The sequence below is a fragment of the Sminthopsis crassicaudata genome, chromosome 1, assembly GCF_048593235.1.
Source record: "Sminthopsis crassicaudata isolate SCR6 chromosome 1, ASM4859323v1, whole genome shotgun sequence".
Lineage (NCBI taxonomy): Eukaryota > Metazoa > Chordata > Mammalia > Dasyuromorphia > Dasyuridae > Sminthopsis > Sminthopsis crassicaudata.
The window spans coordinates 265,492,724-265,511,306 of record NC_133617.1 but is presented as its reverse complement, the minus strand read 5'-3'; the positions used below and the strand labels follow the sequence as shown (position 1 = coordinate 265,511,306).

At 36.1% G+C, this 18,583-nt stretch overlaps 1 protein-coding gene across 3 annotated transcripts in view; it reads left to right on the top strand.

Annotated features, from left to right (window-relative positions):
- The first annotated feature begins 8,760 nt into the window (after positions 1 to 8,760).
- The window catches only part of TOX (thymocyte selection associated high mobility group box), a 350,785-nt gene continuing 340,962 nt past the window's right edge, over positions 8,761 to 18,583 (top strand). Inside the window, exon 1 of one of the 3 annotated variants that reach the window (XM_074278738.1) lies at positions 8,761 to 9,224. In XM_074278738.1, the coding sequence (XP_074134839.1) occupies positions 9,123 to 9,224 (102 nt within the window). In that variant the 5' untranslated portion in view covers positions 8,761 to 9,122. Of the gene's footprint in view, positions 10,508 to 18,583 lie in introns of all 3 variants that reach the window. The other 2 variants (XM_074278739.1, XM_074278740.1) reach the window with 2 other exon arrangements.

Below are 18,583 nucleotides of genomic sequence, written 5' to 3'. Positions count from 1 at the left end.
GGAGAAGAAATAATATGTGCACATAATAATTATTAACAATAATAATAGTGAACATACGTATGTGTACATGTGTATGCATATTTATATATACAAATATATAGTGCTTTAAGATTTGCAAAATGCTTTACAAATATTATTTCAATGTATTCTCACAACAATTCTTGGAGGATATTTAGTTGTTCAATTATGCCTGACTTCATGAGTCAATTTTCTTGGCAAAGATACTGGAATGGTTTGCAATTTCTTTTTCTGGTGAATTAAGGCAAATGGAAGTTAAGTGATTTGTTCAGAGTCAACAACTAATAAGTATCTAAAGCTTAATTTGAACTCGGGTCTTCTTGATTCTAGGCTCATTGTTCTATCCACTGAGCTATCTAGCTGCCCCGACTATGGAATGTAGTACCTTATTGTTGTCTCCATTTTATAAATGAAAAAAATAAAGCCCAGATGGGAATTCTGGCTTTCTTGACTCCAGGTCCACCACTCTATCCATCATACTACCTACAGCAGTACTATTTGGAATGGAAAGAACCATTTTTGTACTAGGAAGGAACTATGTTGTTATTGTTAGTCATTTTTCAGCTGAGTCCAACTCTTTGTGATTCCATTTGGGGTTTTCTAGGCAAAGATACTGGAGTGGTTTTCCATTTCCTTCTCAAGCTCACATTACAGGTGAGAAAAATAAGTCAGAGTGATGTGACTTGTCCAGAATCACACAGCTAGTAAATGTCTGAGACCAAATATGAAATCAGAAAGATGAATCTTCTTGACTCCAGACTCAGCACTCTATCCATGCACCACCTATATGGCCCATGAAGTAACTAATTACCCTTTTTTTTTTTAAAGCAACTCTGAAGAGTTTTGCAGTCCATCAGTATGATTTCAAATAGGACTTTATGTACAAGTGCATATAGATAAAAAGATATTTTTTGAAAAGTTCTACAAGTATGAATATATTGACAAAATGATTCAATGCAAAAATTGGACACTTCCAAAATGTGAGGGCAATTTAGGTGATAAGAAGAAAATATTTCTGGAAGTTAATAGGATGACGCCATCACTAACATCTTACTGTAATTTATATATTATATTGTGAAGATAGCTATAGTTTCTCAAAAGCCACACTACCAAAGGATAATTTCTGGCAGGTTCTGATCAATCAAGGTAGAAAGACTTTTACTATAAGGTGCCAGAGGACAAGTTTATCTAAATCTTCTAGAGAAGCTTATCTCCAGAACACTATTCATCATATGATTTTTTTTTTTTTTTTTTTTTTTTTTTAGCTAAGACAATTCATGGAGAACATGAAATAAGAAATAGAAGGGTTGTAATAATGTTGGTGAGCATTGCCCAGCCAATAAAAGTTCCCTTCCTTGAAATGATGGAATGGCAAGGTGAGCAGATCTTTGCAGTCTTGTTTGGGATCCTATCATTTAAGCATAGGCCACATTGAGATTTAACAAATTCATTTGGCAATGCATGCTAGTATTTAACAACTTACATCTTCAGGAAAACTTCTTCACAGCTAACAACTGCCAAAAGCTTTACTTTCAAATCAATTTCCTTATTTCTTATCTTCACTGGAAATGGAGAAGAACTAGTTACCATTTTCTATGAAAGTAGTCTTCATATACAGTACATGAAGAGATTAAATTGCCCTTCAACCTTTTTCTTTCTTGGTAAGGCCTTTAATCTTTCTTCATAGGTCCTATTTTCCAATCCTTTAATCTTCTTCATTGTTCTTCTGTGTCCTTTCTATCCTTTTTTTTTGGCTCAGAATTCAGATCTGGTAATAGTAGTCTAGTAAGATGCCAATATGAATCCTACATGATACATTCCTATTTATTCACCCCAGGATTTGTTTTCTTTTTTTAACTACAGTTATACATTACTGACTCATGATACTTCTCTAGGGGAAAAAAAGAGCTATAGTTATGAATTTTTCTCAAAACAAGAAATTGTACCAGGAAGCTAAAGGAATATTCTTCAATTGTCTCACTCTCATCCACTTTAGCTTTGGTATCCACTTCCCCAGTAAAAATTAGATTTGATTATCCTTTTTCACCAAAATAGCACTTACTAAAAAAGAAGCATTAACTCAGGTAAGCAAAATGCTGATTCCTTTTATCTCAGCAATTCCACACCTACTCACTCCCCAATTGACTTTTATGGAGTATTAGTTTGCATTAAAAATCCATTTAATTATGCTGAAAAAATACATCACTGTTATGCTTTGGGCCGGTACCATGTTGCAGCTGTTCCTATTTAAAGGATAATTGTAGCCTCTTTTACAAGGAAATAATTCTGATTTTGAAAGGATTTATCCTTACAGTTTATCCTGATGAGAGGGGACTGGATTATTGCCTTGTAAAATAGCTGTATCATCTTATTATAGCTATTATACCACAAATGTTGTATATTGTTGAAGATCAAAGTACTGTATCACTCTCAGTTGTGAGCTGTACATGGATGGCATATTTCCCATAAGATGTTTAAAAAAAAAAAAAAACAAAACACCATTAGATTTCATGAGTCTTTCAGTGCTGTGAGATGTATCTGCAGTCCCTTCCATTGAAACCTGTTCCTGATGCCAAGATCTGATATGTTCCGAAATTAAAGGGGGGAAATAATTCAAAGAAATTAGATCTAGGTGCTCTTCCATTGTAATTTTTGTCTTTTTATTTATCATCGCATTATACAATGTGATTATATCAAACAACAATCAGTGAGCTTTATACAGGTTAAATTAATAAATAACCATTAATCATAAGGACTTTGATATTCAGCGTTATGATCACCAATAAGTATTTGAGCATTTACTATATGTATAATGTATCTTAAACATTAATAATACCTACAAAGAGATATAAAACACAGACTCTATTGTCAGAGACCTTCAATAGTTCATTTGAAGGACAATAGAAATAATAATACTGAGCAATATAGATTGTCTTATCAGTGGTGTTTACTGAGACACCTATTTACTGGAGAAAATGTGTTCCCAAATAATATGGAGAATCTCATTTCTTAATTGTAAGAATGTGTGCCATGCTATGTCTAGTTTGCTATGCTTTCATTTTACTTTAAAAAAAAATCTATTTCAGGAGATATTCTTATAGTCAAAATATAGAAGATTACACACACATAGTAATTTTGATTTCAAAACTTTATGTATTAGAAAAAGAGCAGGATATACAGGTCAGAAAGTAGCACTTTCTGATTAACATTTATAAGGGCCTATTAAAAATATGGAATTTTTGAATAAACCTTTCCAAGGTAATTTGTTTTGCACTGTAATTTTATGACATATAATTGATAAGATTAGGATGCCTTCCTATATGTTAATCACAGGTATAATGAAAGGTATAATTTAATGAAAAATTATATGTAAACTTAGAACTAAAATGTGCTACAATAGTAAGTTAAAATGAGAATGATTAGAATGAAGATGATATAATGGCAAAAGTCAGTAAAGGAGAGTAGAAAAGTTGGTACATCATGAGCATTGTCCAGATTAACAGATATATCCCTATAATGAAGAAAGGAGATGTACTTGAGGTATTGCTCTCCTTTTTCTCTGATTGCAGTCTCATCAAATTACTTGATTATTGATTTCCAGGTATATTAATTCCCTAAAGAGCTTGAATCAAAAAGCCTAAGTTTTCCAGGCACAGATATTCCATTGTTACTTAGCAAATTGGTAATTAATTTATAAATTTCTCTTGTGAGTTGGGTTAGGGTAAATCATTTCTTTAGGAATAAAGTGTTTAAATTAAGTTTCAGTGTGTATAGGACACAACCTTAAATAATAAAGAACTTGTCAAGAGGTTATCTTTGTAAATCTCAATCAATTGGTCATGGACTACATTGTCCCTAGAGGATAATTCTGTTTTGATATTTTCATGCTTTGGTGTAGTTTATACACTCTATTAGACTTTAATAAGCTCCTTGAGGGCAGGAACAATGTTTAATTGTTTCTGTATCCTTCTGAGAACATAGAAGAGTGAATTAAACATCAGACACTAATGGAGGCATGAAGCAATTTTAACATTCTAGTAAATGAAAAATTCATATAATATCTCCCTGCTTTCCCTCATAAATTAAGAAAATATATTCCAAGGTTTAGGCTTCCACATTCCTCAGTTTTACCTTAGTATAGCTACATTTATTCAATCCATGTCACAGGAAGTAGGGTTAGAAATAAAGCAGTTCCAGAACTAACTCTGCCCACTTCCCACTGTCTGTTCTCAATTTCAGCATACTACTTTGCCTTTCATACATCACAAATCCAATCTAACTTCTGGATAAGTTGAAATAAATATGCAGAACCGACATTTGAGCTTTCAGCAGTTGAGAAAAAGGTGTAGGATTGAGACAGAGAATATAGCTCCAAATCCTTTCAAGTTATTGTCAATAATAACTATAATGGTTATCATTTATGTATTGCTTTAAGTTGTAAAAAGCACTTTATATATATTATCTCATTTAATCTTCATAACATCCTTGTGGTGTAGGTCCTATTATTATCTTCAATTGATACATGAGGAGAGTGAATTTTGTTGTTTATGTTGTTGAATAGTTTCAGTTGTGTCCTACTTTTCCCGATTTTGTTTAGGGTTTTCTTGACTAAGTACTGGAGTGGTTTGCCATTTCCTTCTCCATCTCATTACACAGATGAGCAACTGAGGCAATTGGGATAAGACTTACTCAGAGTCACACAACTAGTATCTGAGGCAAGATTCAAACTCAAGTATCTATGTGTTTCACCAACTAGCTGCCTCATTTATAACCCCTGCTTTTCTTTTTGTTGGGTTGGTTCAATCAGAGAAAGCAACTATTGATTTTTTTGAGGCAGTTCTGATACTAAGATCGTATTGTTTTAGAGAGCTGATAAAGTAACTCCTTATACTAGTATAGATCTACAACTTTAATTTGCCCAGGATTTTTTAGACGACATGATATAGAAAGGAATTGAATGAATATAGATCTTTCTGATATGGATGCCACACTGTCTCATAGTTAAATAAGTAAGTTTAATTACATTTCCAGGTGAGGTTTTGAAATAGGAGAGCATATTAGAAACAAATTTTGAGTGATGATCAGACATGATTTTAAAAGTACTCAGGGAATACTAGGTAGTACAGTAGTTGGAGCACTATCCCTGGAAACAAAAGGACCTATATTCAAATAATCCAAACTCAAATCCTTAAAATTTGGGTGACCATGGGGAAGACTACTAGATCTGGATTGCCTCCCCTGCCCTCCAAAATTATATTTAGCCATTTGTGTTTTCCCTTAGTAAAATGCAACCTCTTTAAGTGTAGAGCTGATACCACTCTAATCTCTGCATCCACAGCATTCAGGCACACAGAAGACACACAATATGGTAGAAATGTGAGCTGAGATTTTAAATTAAAGCTGAAGTCAAGTGTTATAGTATTTAATCTCTAGTAGAAGGAGACAAAAGCACATTTAAACATGTATACCACTGAGTAAAGTTAAAAACCACAACTTCATTTTAAATTTATTTTAATTTTTATTAGGAACAGAGAAATGCCAATTTTTCTATTCTATTCTTTATGTCAAAAAACTCTTCTGAATGTGGATTCCTAGTCCCTCTAGTCATTATTAGGGATTATCTCTCTTTTCAAATGATCATATATTCTTCTATACCCCTTCTTCCTCACCACCACGGAGTTACACATTCCTTGAACAACTGGGCTTTGCTCTTTTTAAGTACTTTAATACTTGCCCAAGTTTATTGAATTGGAGATACTAGTTTTTCTTGCTCTCTTCCCTTCTTGGATGAATCTTGTGGCTTGGTACTTTTACTACTTAAAAAAAAAAAATCAGAAAAAAAGATACTGAACTAAAATGAAAAATACTAGAGTACTAGCCCTTTGGTTTTGGGATTTAACCCTGCCTGTGCATTTACTACTTGAAGGACTTTGTACATGGCTCTTGAGCTTTCCTGGATCAAATGATCATATGTAAAAGCAAAGCAGGGGTTTTATCTCAGATGACCTCTAAATTATCTTCCAATTCGATTTTCTTTTTTATTTAGATAATATAGAAAAGTAATCAAAACTCACATATGTGTATATATATATAGTATGCATATGTACAATATATACTTACATAAAATATGTGTAAATATGTCTAAATTTTTTTTAAAGCTTTATAAAGTATTTCACAACAGTCATTAGGGAGGTAGAAACAAGTATCTCCAATTTATAGATTAGGGAGCAGCCTTATAGATATTATATGACTTGGTCAAGATCACAGATAAATGTCATTACCAAGATTTGAGCCCAGAGCTCTAGAAGTCAAGTTCAATACTCTTCATATGACTTTATTCTATGTTGCCATTCTATGTTTAACATTTTCTATCATTTACAAATTTAAAAGAAATGATGAAGGGCATCTTGGGGCTGATATTTTAAGATTTCTTGTCCCTGGCTTTTGCTATCTTTTACTTGATTTCTCAAATGGAGAAATTGTGAGTACTGAACAAGTTATGAGGTGTACTGGAAAGACTACAAAATTGCATTAATTTTTTTCCCAGAGCCAAAGCACAAATAAAACTGATGGAAAGAACTGTGCCTCAATAGCAGACCCTGGGTGCCTGGTATCCTTAGAACTCAAAAGGCAAACACTGAAGTTCCTCCTCTAGAGCTTGTTTCCCTAAGCTCTAGAAAGACTCTGGAAATATGGGATAAACATGGAATGTCTTAAATATATCATATTTACCCGTAAAGTAGTAAACCCATATAAAGTAATAAAGCCCAGGACACGGATCTGAGCCGGCTTTATAGAGTGCTAGGGGTGGAGAGGAGGGGGAAACAGTCCCTGAGCCTTCTTCACTTCACCTTTCCAATGTTCTGACAAGGAGGCCGATTATAGAACTTCAGTTTTGTGATTCTCCTTCAAAAAAACTCCGCTGTGAGATAACTAGGTGGTGCACTGGAGGGAGCATGAGCCCTGGAACCAGAAAGACCTCAATTCAAATCCAGCATCCGAGACTGGACACCTATTAAATGTATGACCCTAGGCAAGTCACTTAATCCCGAATGCCTCAGGGGAAAACAGCAACAAAAGTCAGCCTCAGAAAAGAAGGCCAAGAAGTATCTTTTTCCTTCTTCACAGCAACTTTCCAAACACGTGCGTTTCCTCTATTGGCCCGAATAACTATGTTCTCATTGACTCTAGAATAACCTTCTCTGACTTCTTCATGGGTACCCCTTCGCCCCCAACTCCAAGGCAATCTTTGATCCTAAACCTCTTCACGTCGTCCGGTGAGGCAAAGGTAAAGGAGAGTTGGGATTTGGTGAGGGGGTGAAGGAACCGGGAGAGGGGGGGCAATACTCCTGCGATCCATTTGCCTGAGGCTTGAGGATCTCCCAGTGGGTCCGAGGATACTAAGTAATACCATACACCCGGCCGTGGGTAAGCCCCTCCAGCTCCAAGCCTCTACTCTCCAGAAGAGTTCCTTGCCAGGTCCCCGGCGCAGCAGCCCGGCGTCCAGGATGTCGTACTGGAATGGCTCAGTTCGGGATGGGAAGGAAGAGAAGAGGGTCTCAGTGGTGGGTGGGTGGGTGGGTGTTGGATTAGGGACGGGAATCGAGAAAGGTGGGGATGGAGGAGGAAGGAGAAAGGATGAGTGAGGGTGGGTACTGGTGTGAGGGGCGTGTAAAGACTAGAGAGTAGGAGGCGCGGGTTTGGGGGGTAGGGGTATTCCATAGCGCCCCCTCTCTTTATCCTAAGGATCAGTGCCCCGAAGCAGCAAATGGCTCGCCAACCTCTTTGTGTAGAACACTGAGGAGCCGAGTGGAAGGAAAGCGAAGCATTCCTTCCCAGCTTTCCTCTTCTTCCTCCTCCTCTTCCTCCTCCTCTCCTCCCACCTCTTCCTTCTTTCTCTTCCTACCTCTTCTTTCCACTTTCCCTTCCCTTTTCCTCTGGGTCTTCTAAACTGGGCGCCTGGGGCAGCAGCAGCGGCAGCGGCGGCCGCAGCAGCAGCGGAGGCAGCAGCAGCTGCAGCAACCGCAGCAGCAGCGGCCGCAGCAGCAGCGGAGGCAGCAGCAGCTGCAGCAACCGCAGCAGCAGCGGCCTCAGTAGCAGGGACAGCGGCGGCGGCAACAACAGCAGCAGCAGCAGCAACCGCAGCCGCAGTCGCAGCCATTCCGCCTGCCTAAAAGGCCGGTCTGCGTCTAGTCCCTTCTCAGCCCATCTCATTCCCGGGAAAGTGGAGAGTAGCGGCCACTTCTCTCTACTCCTCCACCCCCCCGCTCTCGTCCCTGCCCACCGACACCCCCCCCCCCAATCTATGAAGGTGGAGAGAATAAAATAAAATCAGAACTTAGAGAATTCAATAAAAAAAAAAAAAAAAAAGTCTACTGCTAGAAAACTAGTTAGTGTGTGTCGGGTCGGTAAGGGGAGTGGGGTGGGGTGGGGGATGGGTGGGAAGGGAGGGGGGAAAACAATAAGTACTTGAAGTTACCTGCCCTGCTGTAGCGGCTACGGAGGCGACGGCGGCAGAGGCTGCCGAGGTGATAGAGGCTGGAGTAGCAGTGGTGGCGGCGGCGGCGGCGGCGGCACCGGCACCGGCAGGGGCAGGAGAAGCAGCAGCTGCTGCGGCAGGAGTAGCAGCAGCGGCGGCAGGAGTAGCAGCGGCGGCGGCGGCGGCGGCGGCGGCGGCGGCGGCAGCGGCAGCAGCAGCGACGGCAGCAGTTGCAGCAGCAGGAGCAGCAGCCGCAACAGCAGCAGCGGCAGCAGGAGCAGCAGCAGGAGCAGCAGCCGCAGCAGCAGCAGAAAAAGAAGAAGAAAAAGAAGAAGGGTTTGTTGTTTCTGTTGCAGATATCTGCAGACTGGTGCTTTTTTGGAAGAGTTGTGTGTGTGTGTGGTTTTTTTTTTTTTTTTTTCTTTTCTTTTCTTTTCTTTTTTTTTTTTTTAAACGAACCGCAAACGGATGTGAGGCGAGGAAGGTGTTTCTTTTACTTTAAGCCCAGACACCTCTTTCTGTTCCTTCAAATCTTGTTTTGCTGGACATTTTTTTTTATTATTCAAAAGAAAGGGAAGGAAAGGAAGGAAAGGAAAGGAAAGGAGTTACTTGATGTTTGAGTGAAATGGACGTAAGATTTTATCCACCACCACCACAGCCTGCTGCCGCTCCCGATACTCCCTGTCTGGGACCCTCTCCCTGTCTGGACCCCTACTATTGCAACAAGGTGAATTGTTTGCTTTTGTTTCGTCCTTTTCCTTGTTTGTTTGTTGTTTTTTAGTCCGATTTTTTAGGTTTGGGGGAATGGGGCTCCTTTTTCTTTCTTTCCCTTTTTTTTCTCCCTAAATGCAAGGGTGATGGGGTTGTTATTTTGTTGTTCTTGCCTTACTGGTTTGCATAGATGGAAGCTCACTGTACTCTACGTACAGACTACCTTCTGAGTTAACTAACACTTCAGCTCGCAGCCCACTAAAGCAATTCTTGCAGTTTGATAGTAAATATTGTAGCTCCGGGTGTTTTCAAAACACCGCGATTGTACAGAAAGTGACAGGATTTGCTCTGAACCCTTCCTTCCTGCTGTTCCCGAGTAGAGGGGACGCCTGCCGAGATTCGTCTTGGAGACCTTAAAAAAGAATAAAACCCGGAATACTTTGGGGGTGGGTCTGGGATAAGTAGAGGACTGGTGGGGAGAGTAAACGAGTGAATTTCTCTTCCCACCATTTCCCCCCTCCCTGTTTCTTCCTAACCCCTTCCCCCTACTCTCGGGACTGGCAGACCCCATGTGTTCTTTGCCACCTTTCTGACGTTGAGACATTATTTCGAAAAGGAGGTAATTATAGAACATTTAAATGTCTGTACAAGTGTTTTTCCCCAGCTACTAAGGGTTGGGGGTTGTAGTCCCCCAGCGAACCCCTCCCCCAGCCAAACTCTTTTGTTTTCACAAATCAAATCAGGCTGCTAAACTCTCAATTAGCCCGACAGTTAACACGTCAGGATTCCCCGGGTTTAGTAGTTTAACAGTTTGGGGACTATCGGAGCCCAGCTTAGGGTGCAAAGGAGATGACAAGTTTGCTCCGAACTGGACAAACCCGACTCATTAGTGGCCTGCAAACTGCGGTACTAATTTCTCTCCAACCTGATTCGGTCCGTGTTGGCCAAACTTCTAAGGAAAGAAATTCTGTGCAGTGACAGAGGGAAAGAAAGTGTTTCTGGACGGTGGGGTGGCCAGCGGGACCGGAATACTTCGTGCCCACTTGGCTGCAAAGACACCAGAGGACTTCGATTACCTTTGGCCAGAAGCAAACCAAGATGACTTTCAGTGTGGTTCTGTGGAGTAAACCAGCTGGCGTTTATTTATATATGGATCGCACTTTCCTTGCCTTTGGGGAATGTTTCTGCATATGAATAAAAAAGATTGTGGGAGGAAAAATTATCAGGAAGTGGTTCTCCAAACTCTCTGAACATGCAAGCTCCAACCAGGGAAGCAAATGATGAATAAGCAATACTAAAGTCAGTGTGTCTGTGGGTGTTTGTCCTTTTGGGGGCTTTTGTTTCACGTATGTTTGAAAGTTCATCCGAAGAACTTGGACCAATAGGCTAGTTAAAGTTTCCTGGAAACACTTTTTTGAAACGGTGATCATTTACCTCAGCTGTACAGTTTCTGTGTTGTTCCTTTACTAAGTTGATGCCTCATAACCTTTGGAGCAATTTAATGAGTGAGGTGCTCTTCAGTTAAACTCCTTGGAAAATGTTTGTATTCTTACATTAGCTTTTAGTGGCGATTCATTATGCAAGTAAAATTTCTGTGACGAGAGACAGACTGAGATAGAGGGAGACACACACACACAAAGAGACAGAGAGACAGAGAAACGGGAGGTGGGGAAGAGAGGGAGAGAGTATGCATTCCCGTCCTCAGCTCTGCCTTCTCAAAAAAAAAAAAAAAGGAAAGAAAGAAATAAAAAAGAAAATTAAAAAGCCCTAATTATAAAAAAAAAAAAAAAAAAAAAAAAAAAACTTGTAGATAGAAGGATTAGAAAAGTGAGTTCACACAACTTAAGTAAACTATATCAGAACATAGGGAATCAGCCACCCTGGGGCTATGGTTTTTGTTTTGGTTTTTAGGGATTATTTATTAGTAGGTAATATACTGAACTTTTTCCCTAGAGTTGATACTTAAGGAAGTTTGAAGAGTTGACTTGAATAGTAAATAGAAAGTTTAAAAGTAATCTGAACTTTGGGCACTGGAAAGAGTGTGAGTGATGAACTTCAAAGTTGCATACCTGTTTTAAGTTTAAGTTTGGATTTGCTTTTTTTTTTTTTTTTTTAAAGGGTAGTAGTTGTTTTTCTTGATACTTTTGGTTTAAAAACAAACAAAAATTAGTTGGCCTAAGTTGAAATTCAATGAATGTTGTGGAACCTTTTGGCAGCTAAACTGGACAAACCTTATTCAATCTTGCACTGATTTAAGGCTCCAAAAGCAAGGTAATGGCTTGGATACACATTTTGCTCATCATTCTTGAGATAGTAAGGCTAAATTTAATTTAAAAGTTAAATGCTTTGGAAAATCAGAAATTACTTTAATATATTAAATCATTTCCCAATTAAGTGTTTTAAATAATTTTGGTGGGTTGTGCTGCAAATCGAATAAATTAATTTAGAAAGTCCTCAGAGTTTCTTGACTAGCTCATTGAAGCTCCTTTTAAGTCATGCCATGTATGAAGCAGCAAACTGTTCTTTTTAAATGCAAATTAGCTACCCTTTCTATAGAGGAGTTGCAAGTCTTCTATTTAACTTATCTTGGGCAATAATGGGTTTAAAAATGCAAAGTCATAAGACATACTTATCATAGTTGGAAAAGACTTCATGTGAATATTTCTCACAGGGTGCCTTCTCCAGAACATCTATTCGTAGCAGTCTATTAAATGTATTTGTCACTGATCCCTGATTATATTAAATGGGCTGAGTAGGTTTGGTAGGCCCCTGAGAGGCAGGCTACTTTCTCTGAACATTGTGTTTTCCAGTCCATCATGATTATCATTGATACAAAACTTATCTAGATCAAATATTTCAATTGCTTAGAAAATATTTAACTATTCTTTATGTTTATGAAGGTTCAAGTGACTTTCTAATGCATTATAAGATATATCTAGGAAAAGATATTTAATAAGAAACTTGTATCTTTTAATTAAAAAACAAAACATAGCCAAATAACCTCACTTGTACTAATCCAAACTTACCAGATTGGAAAACAGTTTGAATTTTCTGTAAGACTGCAATGAAGCCATATTTTATAGTAAGATGCTCTCATTATTTCTGCTTTTGAAAATCGCATTAATAAAGCGAATTATAAATTGTTTATTTTAAATCTATTACCACATTATGACTTATATTTACATATATAATGAGAACTGTACTTTGCCCAATTTTTTTTTACACAGGCAGTCTATAAAAATTAATATACCACCATTCCCTCCAAGTTCTCTTAAATGAAAGCACAACTTTAGATTATAGTGGCACTCTTCTGCATTGCTGTTTTACAGATGGCCAAAAAATCCTACTGCTTTCATTTTTCTTCTAATAAACTCAGCAGAAGGAATTTTCTGAACAGTTCAGTCTAGTGTTCTATTTATTGTGAGAACACATTACATATCTTTATGCAAACTTGCCTCCTTTTTCACATAGTCTATTGAGGGAGAAAAGTGAGAGGACAATGCAAACAATGTTGGTTATGGCAACTGTGTGAGGTATCTCTTATATAAACAGGCAAAATGGATGGTATGCTGCTGTATATAGGTCAACCTTTGAAATAACAGTGTGGCTTATAGGCTGGACAGACAGATTTAGACTTAAAGTAACACTATTCATCTGATTCGGTAATCCTAGTTATATTTCAGACATTTATAGATGAACAACATAGTTCTACCAAAGCCCTCTTTCAGCCAATTAAGACTATTTTAAGTAACAATGTATCCCTTAATTGAACTGAATGTTACAAAGAAATTGGATTAAATGAGCACACAGTATGAGTTCGGTAGTAAAATATAGCCCTATTTGTTCTAGTTGAAGATGTCAAATCATCAGTTTAAATATATACCTACATAGTAATAACAGTTCCTTTGGTTTCTCCGTGTACTGTCATTTCTAAAGATTGTTTTCACTGATTTTGTGCTAAATTGGGATAAGGAGGTGGTACTTTTTCACATTTGAAACTTTGTAGTGTATTTCCAAGTTGCTAAGTATCTGCCCACATAAGAAGCAGTAATATAATTATGTTATGACATTACTAATGACAGGGAGGCTGACCCCTACCAACAGTGGGAGGGAAAATAATGGTCTTTTCTCTTCTCAATGGCTACTTTTGTGGAATCATGTGCTATACATACTTCTTGCATTGCTAGTTAAATCAGAAATAAAGGAGTGCAAACACATCTTTGCTCACCAACCATTATCAACTAATTGAATTAAATATCTGTGATAGTACCTGCTTGTCAAAATGCAACAGATTTATTCATCTGAATAAGAAAATACAATGCATTATTTTTCATATATATATATATATATATATATATATATATATATATATATATATATATATATATATGTGTGTGTGTGTGTGTGTGTGTGCAGGAGAAGTGATCTGTTCACAATTAGTTTGACATTGACCTATGATCCAATCTTGTAACATTATTTTACTTTTCAGAAGAAAAAAACATTATTCATCATCTCCACCCATCCCTTTTTTTGTGCACAATTTCATTTGATGATATTTCCATAAGATATTTTGCCTTTCAAATGTAGTTTGATCATTCTCATTTACCCAAGTTTCAAATTTTATAAAACCCAGAATTCCCAAACCTTTAAAAATATAATTCTATGTCAGTATTTTATTTGATATTTTGCTTTTAAAATAATTGTCTTATGGTTCCAAGCAATTTAGGCATATCAGTTCTGGACTGGTCTGGCACATTATTGTATTTCTGGTTTGAAACTTGTCTCTATCTTTGCTAGAGCATTTATGAAAGTTTTCATACTTTTTGGGTTTTTTTTCAGGATTACTGCTTAAAATACACTTTTTTTTTTTTTTTTTTTTTTTTTTTTTGGTGTTTGGTGGGATTATTTGTTAACTTTTTAAATTAAGAGGTTTTTAAACAGATTAAAAAAAAAACTCAATGAAGAAGTACAATATCATTGTCTCATAGAGATTACAGATTAAGTTACTGGAACAAAAGGAAGGTAAGATCCTAACTTGCCTATCTTGGTTTTATTGGATACTTTATTATGCCAATAATCTAAAGTTTAGACTTCTTTGTAAAGAATTATCTCTGTGAGTTTTCAAAAGCAATGCTATCATTTTAAGATACTTATTCTATAAACTTTAGTATTTCCACATTTTATGATTCATTTCAAGGGGCATGGAGTGATTTTTTCCATTTTAAGGGATATGGAATGATTTTCTGAAGCAATTTGATCTTTTGCCTAGTTAGCAAAAGAAACTGCAATATCAGAAAACTCATTTAAATATATTCTACTGAAACTAGTGCTTATACAAGCATGAAACTTCAAGCAAGCTTTAGTAGGAGTAGCATAATTGATATGGCAACAAAAGGAGCAAGATATGGAAGAATTAGGGACAATCCAGATTAAAGGTTCACTTTGTTCAAGTCCTAGAGCTAAGTTTTTAGGAGCTGCTTGGGGTACCTTGGCCTCTCTGCAATTTTGCCCTTTTGAGAAAGAAGATTTATAAAAGAAAGGGGGAATAATGAAAAATGCTAGATGGTAGCTTGTACAAATTTATTACACTATGACTTGAGAAGTCATCTCATCTTCATTTGATACTATTTACTGGATATACTAGATAGAGAACTTCTGGGATGATTCATGTGTTTCTTGGGAATCTACTTTTTTCCCCCCTTTTTTTCTAAAATTGTCATCAGGAGTTTACCCATTTGTTTCATGTTCTCTTTAGCAACTTCTTTCCTTTAACTTTGCAATCAGAATATGGGGACAAACATTTTTTGGATCCTAATGTGTATATTCTCTCACCTCTTCATGGTACTGATACATTGTGTTCATTTTGTGACATGTGCCTTCTCTTCCTTTCATTAACATCATTATTCTGGTCAACTTTCTCCTTTCACCAGTGTTTTTTCTCTTTCATTTATCTTTCAACTCTTAGTAGTACCAATCCACTTCCAATCTACCTCACCTACCATATTGAATTTACAAGTGAACCATCGAAATGAAAAAGACTAAAGGCATTCATTCATTCCTTCAGTAAAAAAAAAAAAAAAAAAAAAAAAAAAAAAAAAAAAAAATTTGTTAAGTTCCTACTTTTTGCAATGTACTAGGATTTAAGTTCATAAAAAAAACAGCGATGCAAAGAATATATTAGGATTTAGTGATAGAGTATTGTTGTATTTGGAGTTGTTGTCTTTGGAGTTAGAAACCCTGAGTTCAAGTTTTTAATCTGACATTTATCAACTATTTGCTGTGGAAAGTCATTTGATGTCCAGAGCTACAAGTAACTCTCTAAGATTGTAAGTGATGGATGAATTGGTGATTTGAGTAAATGAAGAAAAATTTCCCTCCCTATTAGAAATTACTTCCATTTATGTGGTCACCAATCTGATCCTTCCACTACCAACCACCACCCCAAATTAATGAAGGAGAGATCCAAAGTGGTCTAGAAAAAATTGAGAGGAGAAAAAACATGTTCAGCTGTGGGGGGTGGAATGAGGCCGGATGTTAGGGAAAATTATTCTGTCCTTGATGACATGGCTTCTCATTAGATAGAGCACAGACTTAGACTGAGGAAGTCCTTTGTCCATATCCTGCCTCAGATACTATGACTCTAAGTAAATCACTTAACTTCTTTCTGTCTTTTTCTGCCTGTTTGTAAAATGAGATGGTTGTATTTGATGTTCTCTAAAGCCCCTTTTCAGCTCTAATGTATGATCCTATGATTGTGCTAAGCAACGAACTAGTAGAACATTATATATCTAGAATTATATGACATCTTAAAAGTCAACTATTCCAACTAACTATTCCATTTTGTGTATAAGGAAACTAAATAATAGAGAATCTAAGTGACTTACTGAAGTTAGTAAGTGCCAGTACTGGTATTACATGATAAGAGTATTTGAAAGCACTGGGAATCCAAAATTCTAGCCACTAATGCCATTGAGTCTTAGGACCTTGAATTTACTTTCCAGGTCTTTAAAATGAGAGAGCTGGATTACATGATTTCTAAAACATCTTCGAATTCTTAAAATATATTGTGGTTCCATATAATAAAGATGTTTGAAGAACTAAATTTACCAACTTATGCTACTGTTTTTTCTCATCAGTCCCAATCTCAAAAAATTTTAGTGTCTTACTACTTATCATATAAAATATAAACTTCTTAGTTTAACATTTAAAATCAGTCTGTAAAATCTGACTAAAATTTCCCTCCCAATCTCTCTCTCTGTCTCTGTCTCTCTGTCTCTCACTTTCTCTTTCTGTCAGACATTTCATTTCACCATAATTTTCTATTCCTACTCTTTTCCATCCATGTTCTGCCAGTTACTTTTGTATTTAACTTGCTCTATTCCTGTAATACACTCTAATTAAAAAAAAAAAAAAAAACCTCAACTCTTTCTTACATTCCTTCAAGTCCCAGTCCAAATACTACCTTTTCCATGACATCTTTCCTGATCTTCTTACCTATGAATTAAATTCAATTTAATTTAACAAGCATTTATTTAAAAACCTGCTATATACTGATTGTAATCTAGATACTAGGGATACAAAGATAAACCAAACAAATCTTTCCCTCAAGGAACTTATATTCTTTTGGAATGGAATTAATCATTTTTCTAACCTTGAATCTTATTGTTCTGTTTGGTCTTCTCCTTATAATTTATATTAAAGCTAGTTTGTATATTTGTCTCATTTCCTCCTTTCTAGGATGTGAATAACTTGAAGATAGAGACTATGTATCTTGTATTTCTTGTGCTCAACATACTACATCACACAGGAAGTCTCAGTTAATAGATGTTGCATGAATTGGATCATTGAATTTTCTATTTGAGATAGTCTTCATATTGCAATTATTGAAATAATTGGATTAAAATTCCTAATATAAGAAAATTATTTGACTTCCAATTTTTTGTGACAGATCAAAACTTAAGAAGTTAGGGCTAACATTCTATTTGTACATGAATATAATATTGTACATATATTCAAGATATGAGTAGTATTTGTACATTCAATAGCATTTAAATAACCTTTTTCTCATCTCGTACCCATGACAAGTTATGGGAATGTCAATGAGCAATGATTAGACATCATCTATGAAAATCTAATCCTATATCTCCATATAAAAAAATGAAAATCAATAATTATGACTTGGTGAGATGCATTTCAACATTAAATATTCTAGTGTTACTTTTTAAAATAATAAAACTAATGATCTAGATGGCACCATGTCAGTATCCAAAATTTCATCTTTTTTTTTTTTTTTTGTTAAACTAAATTATAGTTAAGTACAAGTATCAAATCTTATGGTAAAAAAAAAAAAAGTACAAGTATCAAATCTTATGGTAAAATGAGTCACATAATTTGTCCTAATTAAAAATTCTGACATTTTAATAGTCTAATTCCTGATATTTCTTTACACTGAATGCTCACAAGAGTAACAATAACTTAGTGTAACCTGGCCTTGAAGGTATCGGGTCATTGAAACACTATCTTCCATTTAAATCCATTCTACTTTGAAGTTAACCATCTCAGGTTGAAGAAGCTTATGGCAAGCCCTCCTATTGTTGGTGGTGCTAGCAGCAGAGACAATAGCTCTTATTCTTGATCATGAGTTTTGTTAAATGGACTGACTGCTGGGAAACTGGATTGTCAAGATATTCTAGTTTATACTTATCTTAATGAATTTGAGAAATTTTTGTTAACAAAATTTGTTAACTTGGCCCTGCATGCCAAGTTTCAACTAAAGAGCAATTTCTCATTAAAAACAGTTGAGTTTGAAACTGCTTAAAAATGTGGTTTATAATGGAAGTGCCAACAGACTGTTAATTATAGCAGCACTTCCATAATACTTGAAGACATGGAATTCACATTAACCTGAATGAGCTTTTCCTGGTTATAACATGTTTCCCTACAGCATTCATTTTGAAAATGGCAACATCATAATGTTCTGGGCTTAGATGTTGATTGTATGGTAGGAAAAAGGTTGGGGGAGGGGGGAGAGCTAGAATGAAAATCTGCCTTTGCTCATGGTAGGGAGTGCCAATATTTTCCAATACCTTTTATTTTGATATATGAAGGATTTAACTTACTTGATTAAATTTTTAAAGTTAGCTTTTAAAAATCTATCGTTGCATTTTCATTTTATATATGAAATATGATTGTGTATATATGTATATATATACATATATTAAAGGTCACTTTAATGCTTTTTTTTGTTTGTCCATTTTTCATTTTGGATGTTTAAAATGATTGTACAATAGCAAAGCATCTGATATATTTCATTGCTAGGTTGTAAGAAGCACTTCTCTGGGAATGTTTTATAAGAATTCCTAGATAAACAACAGA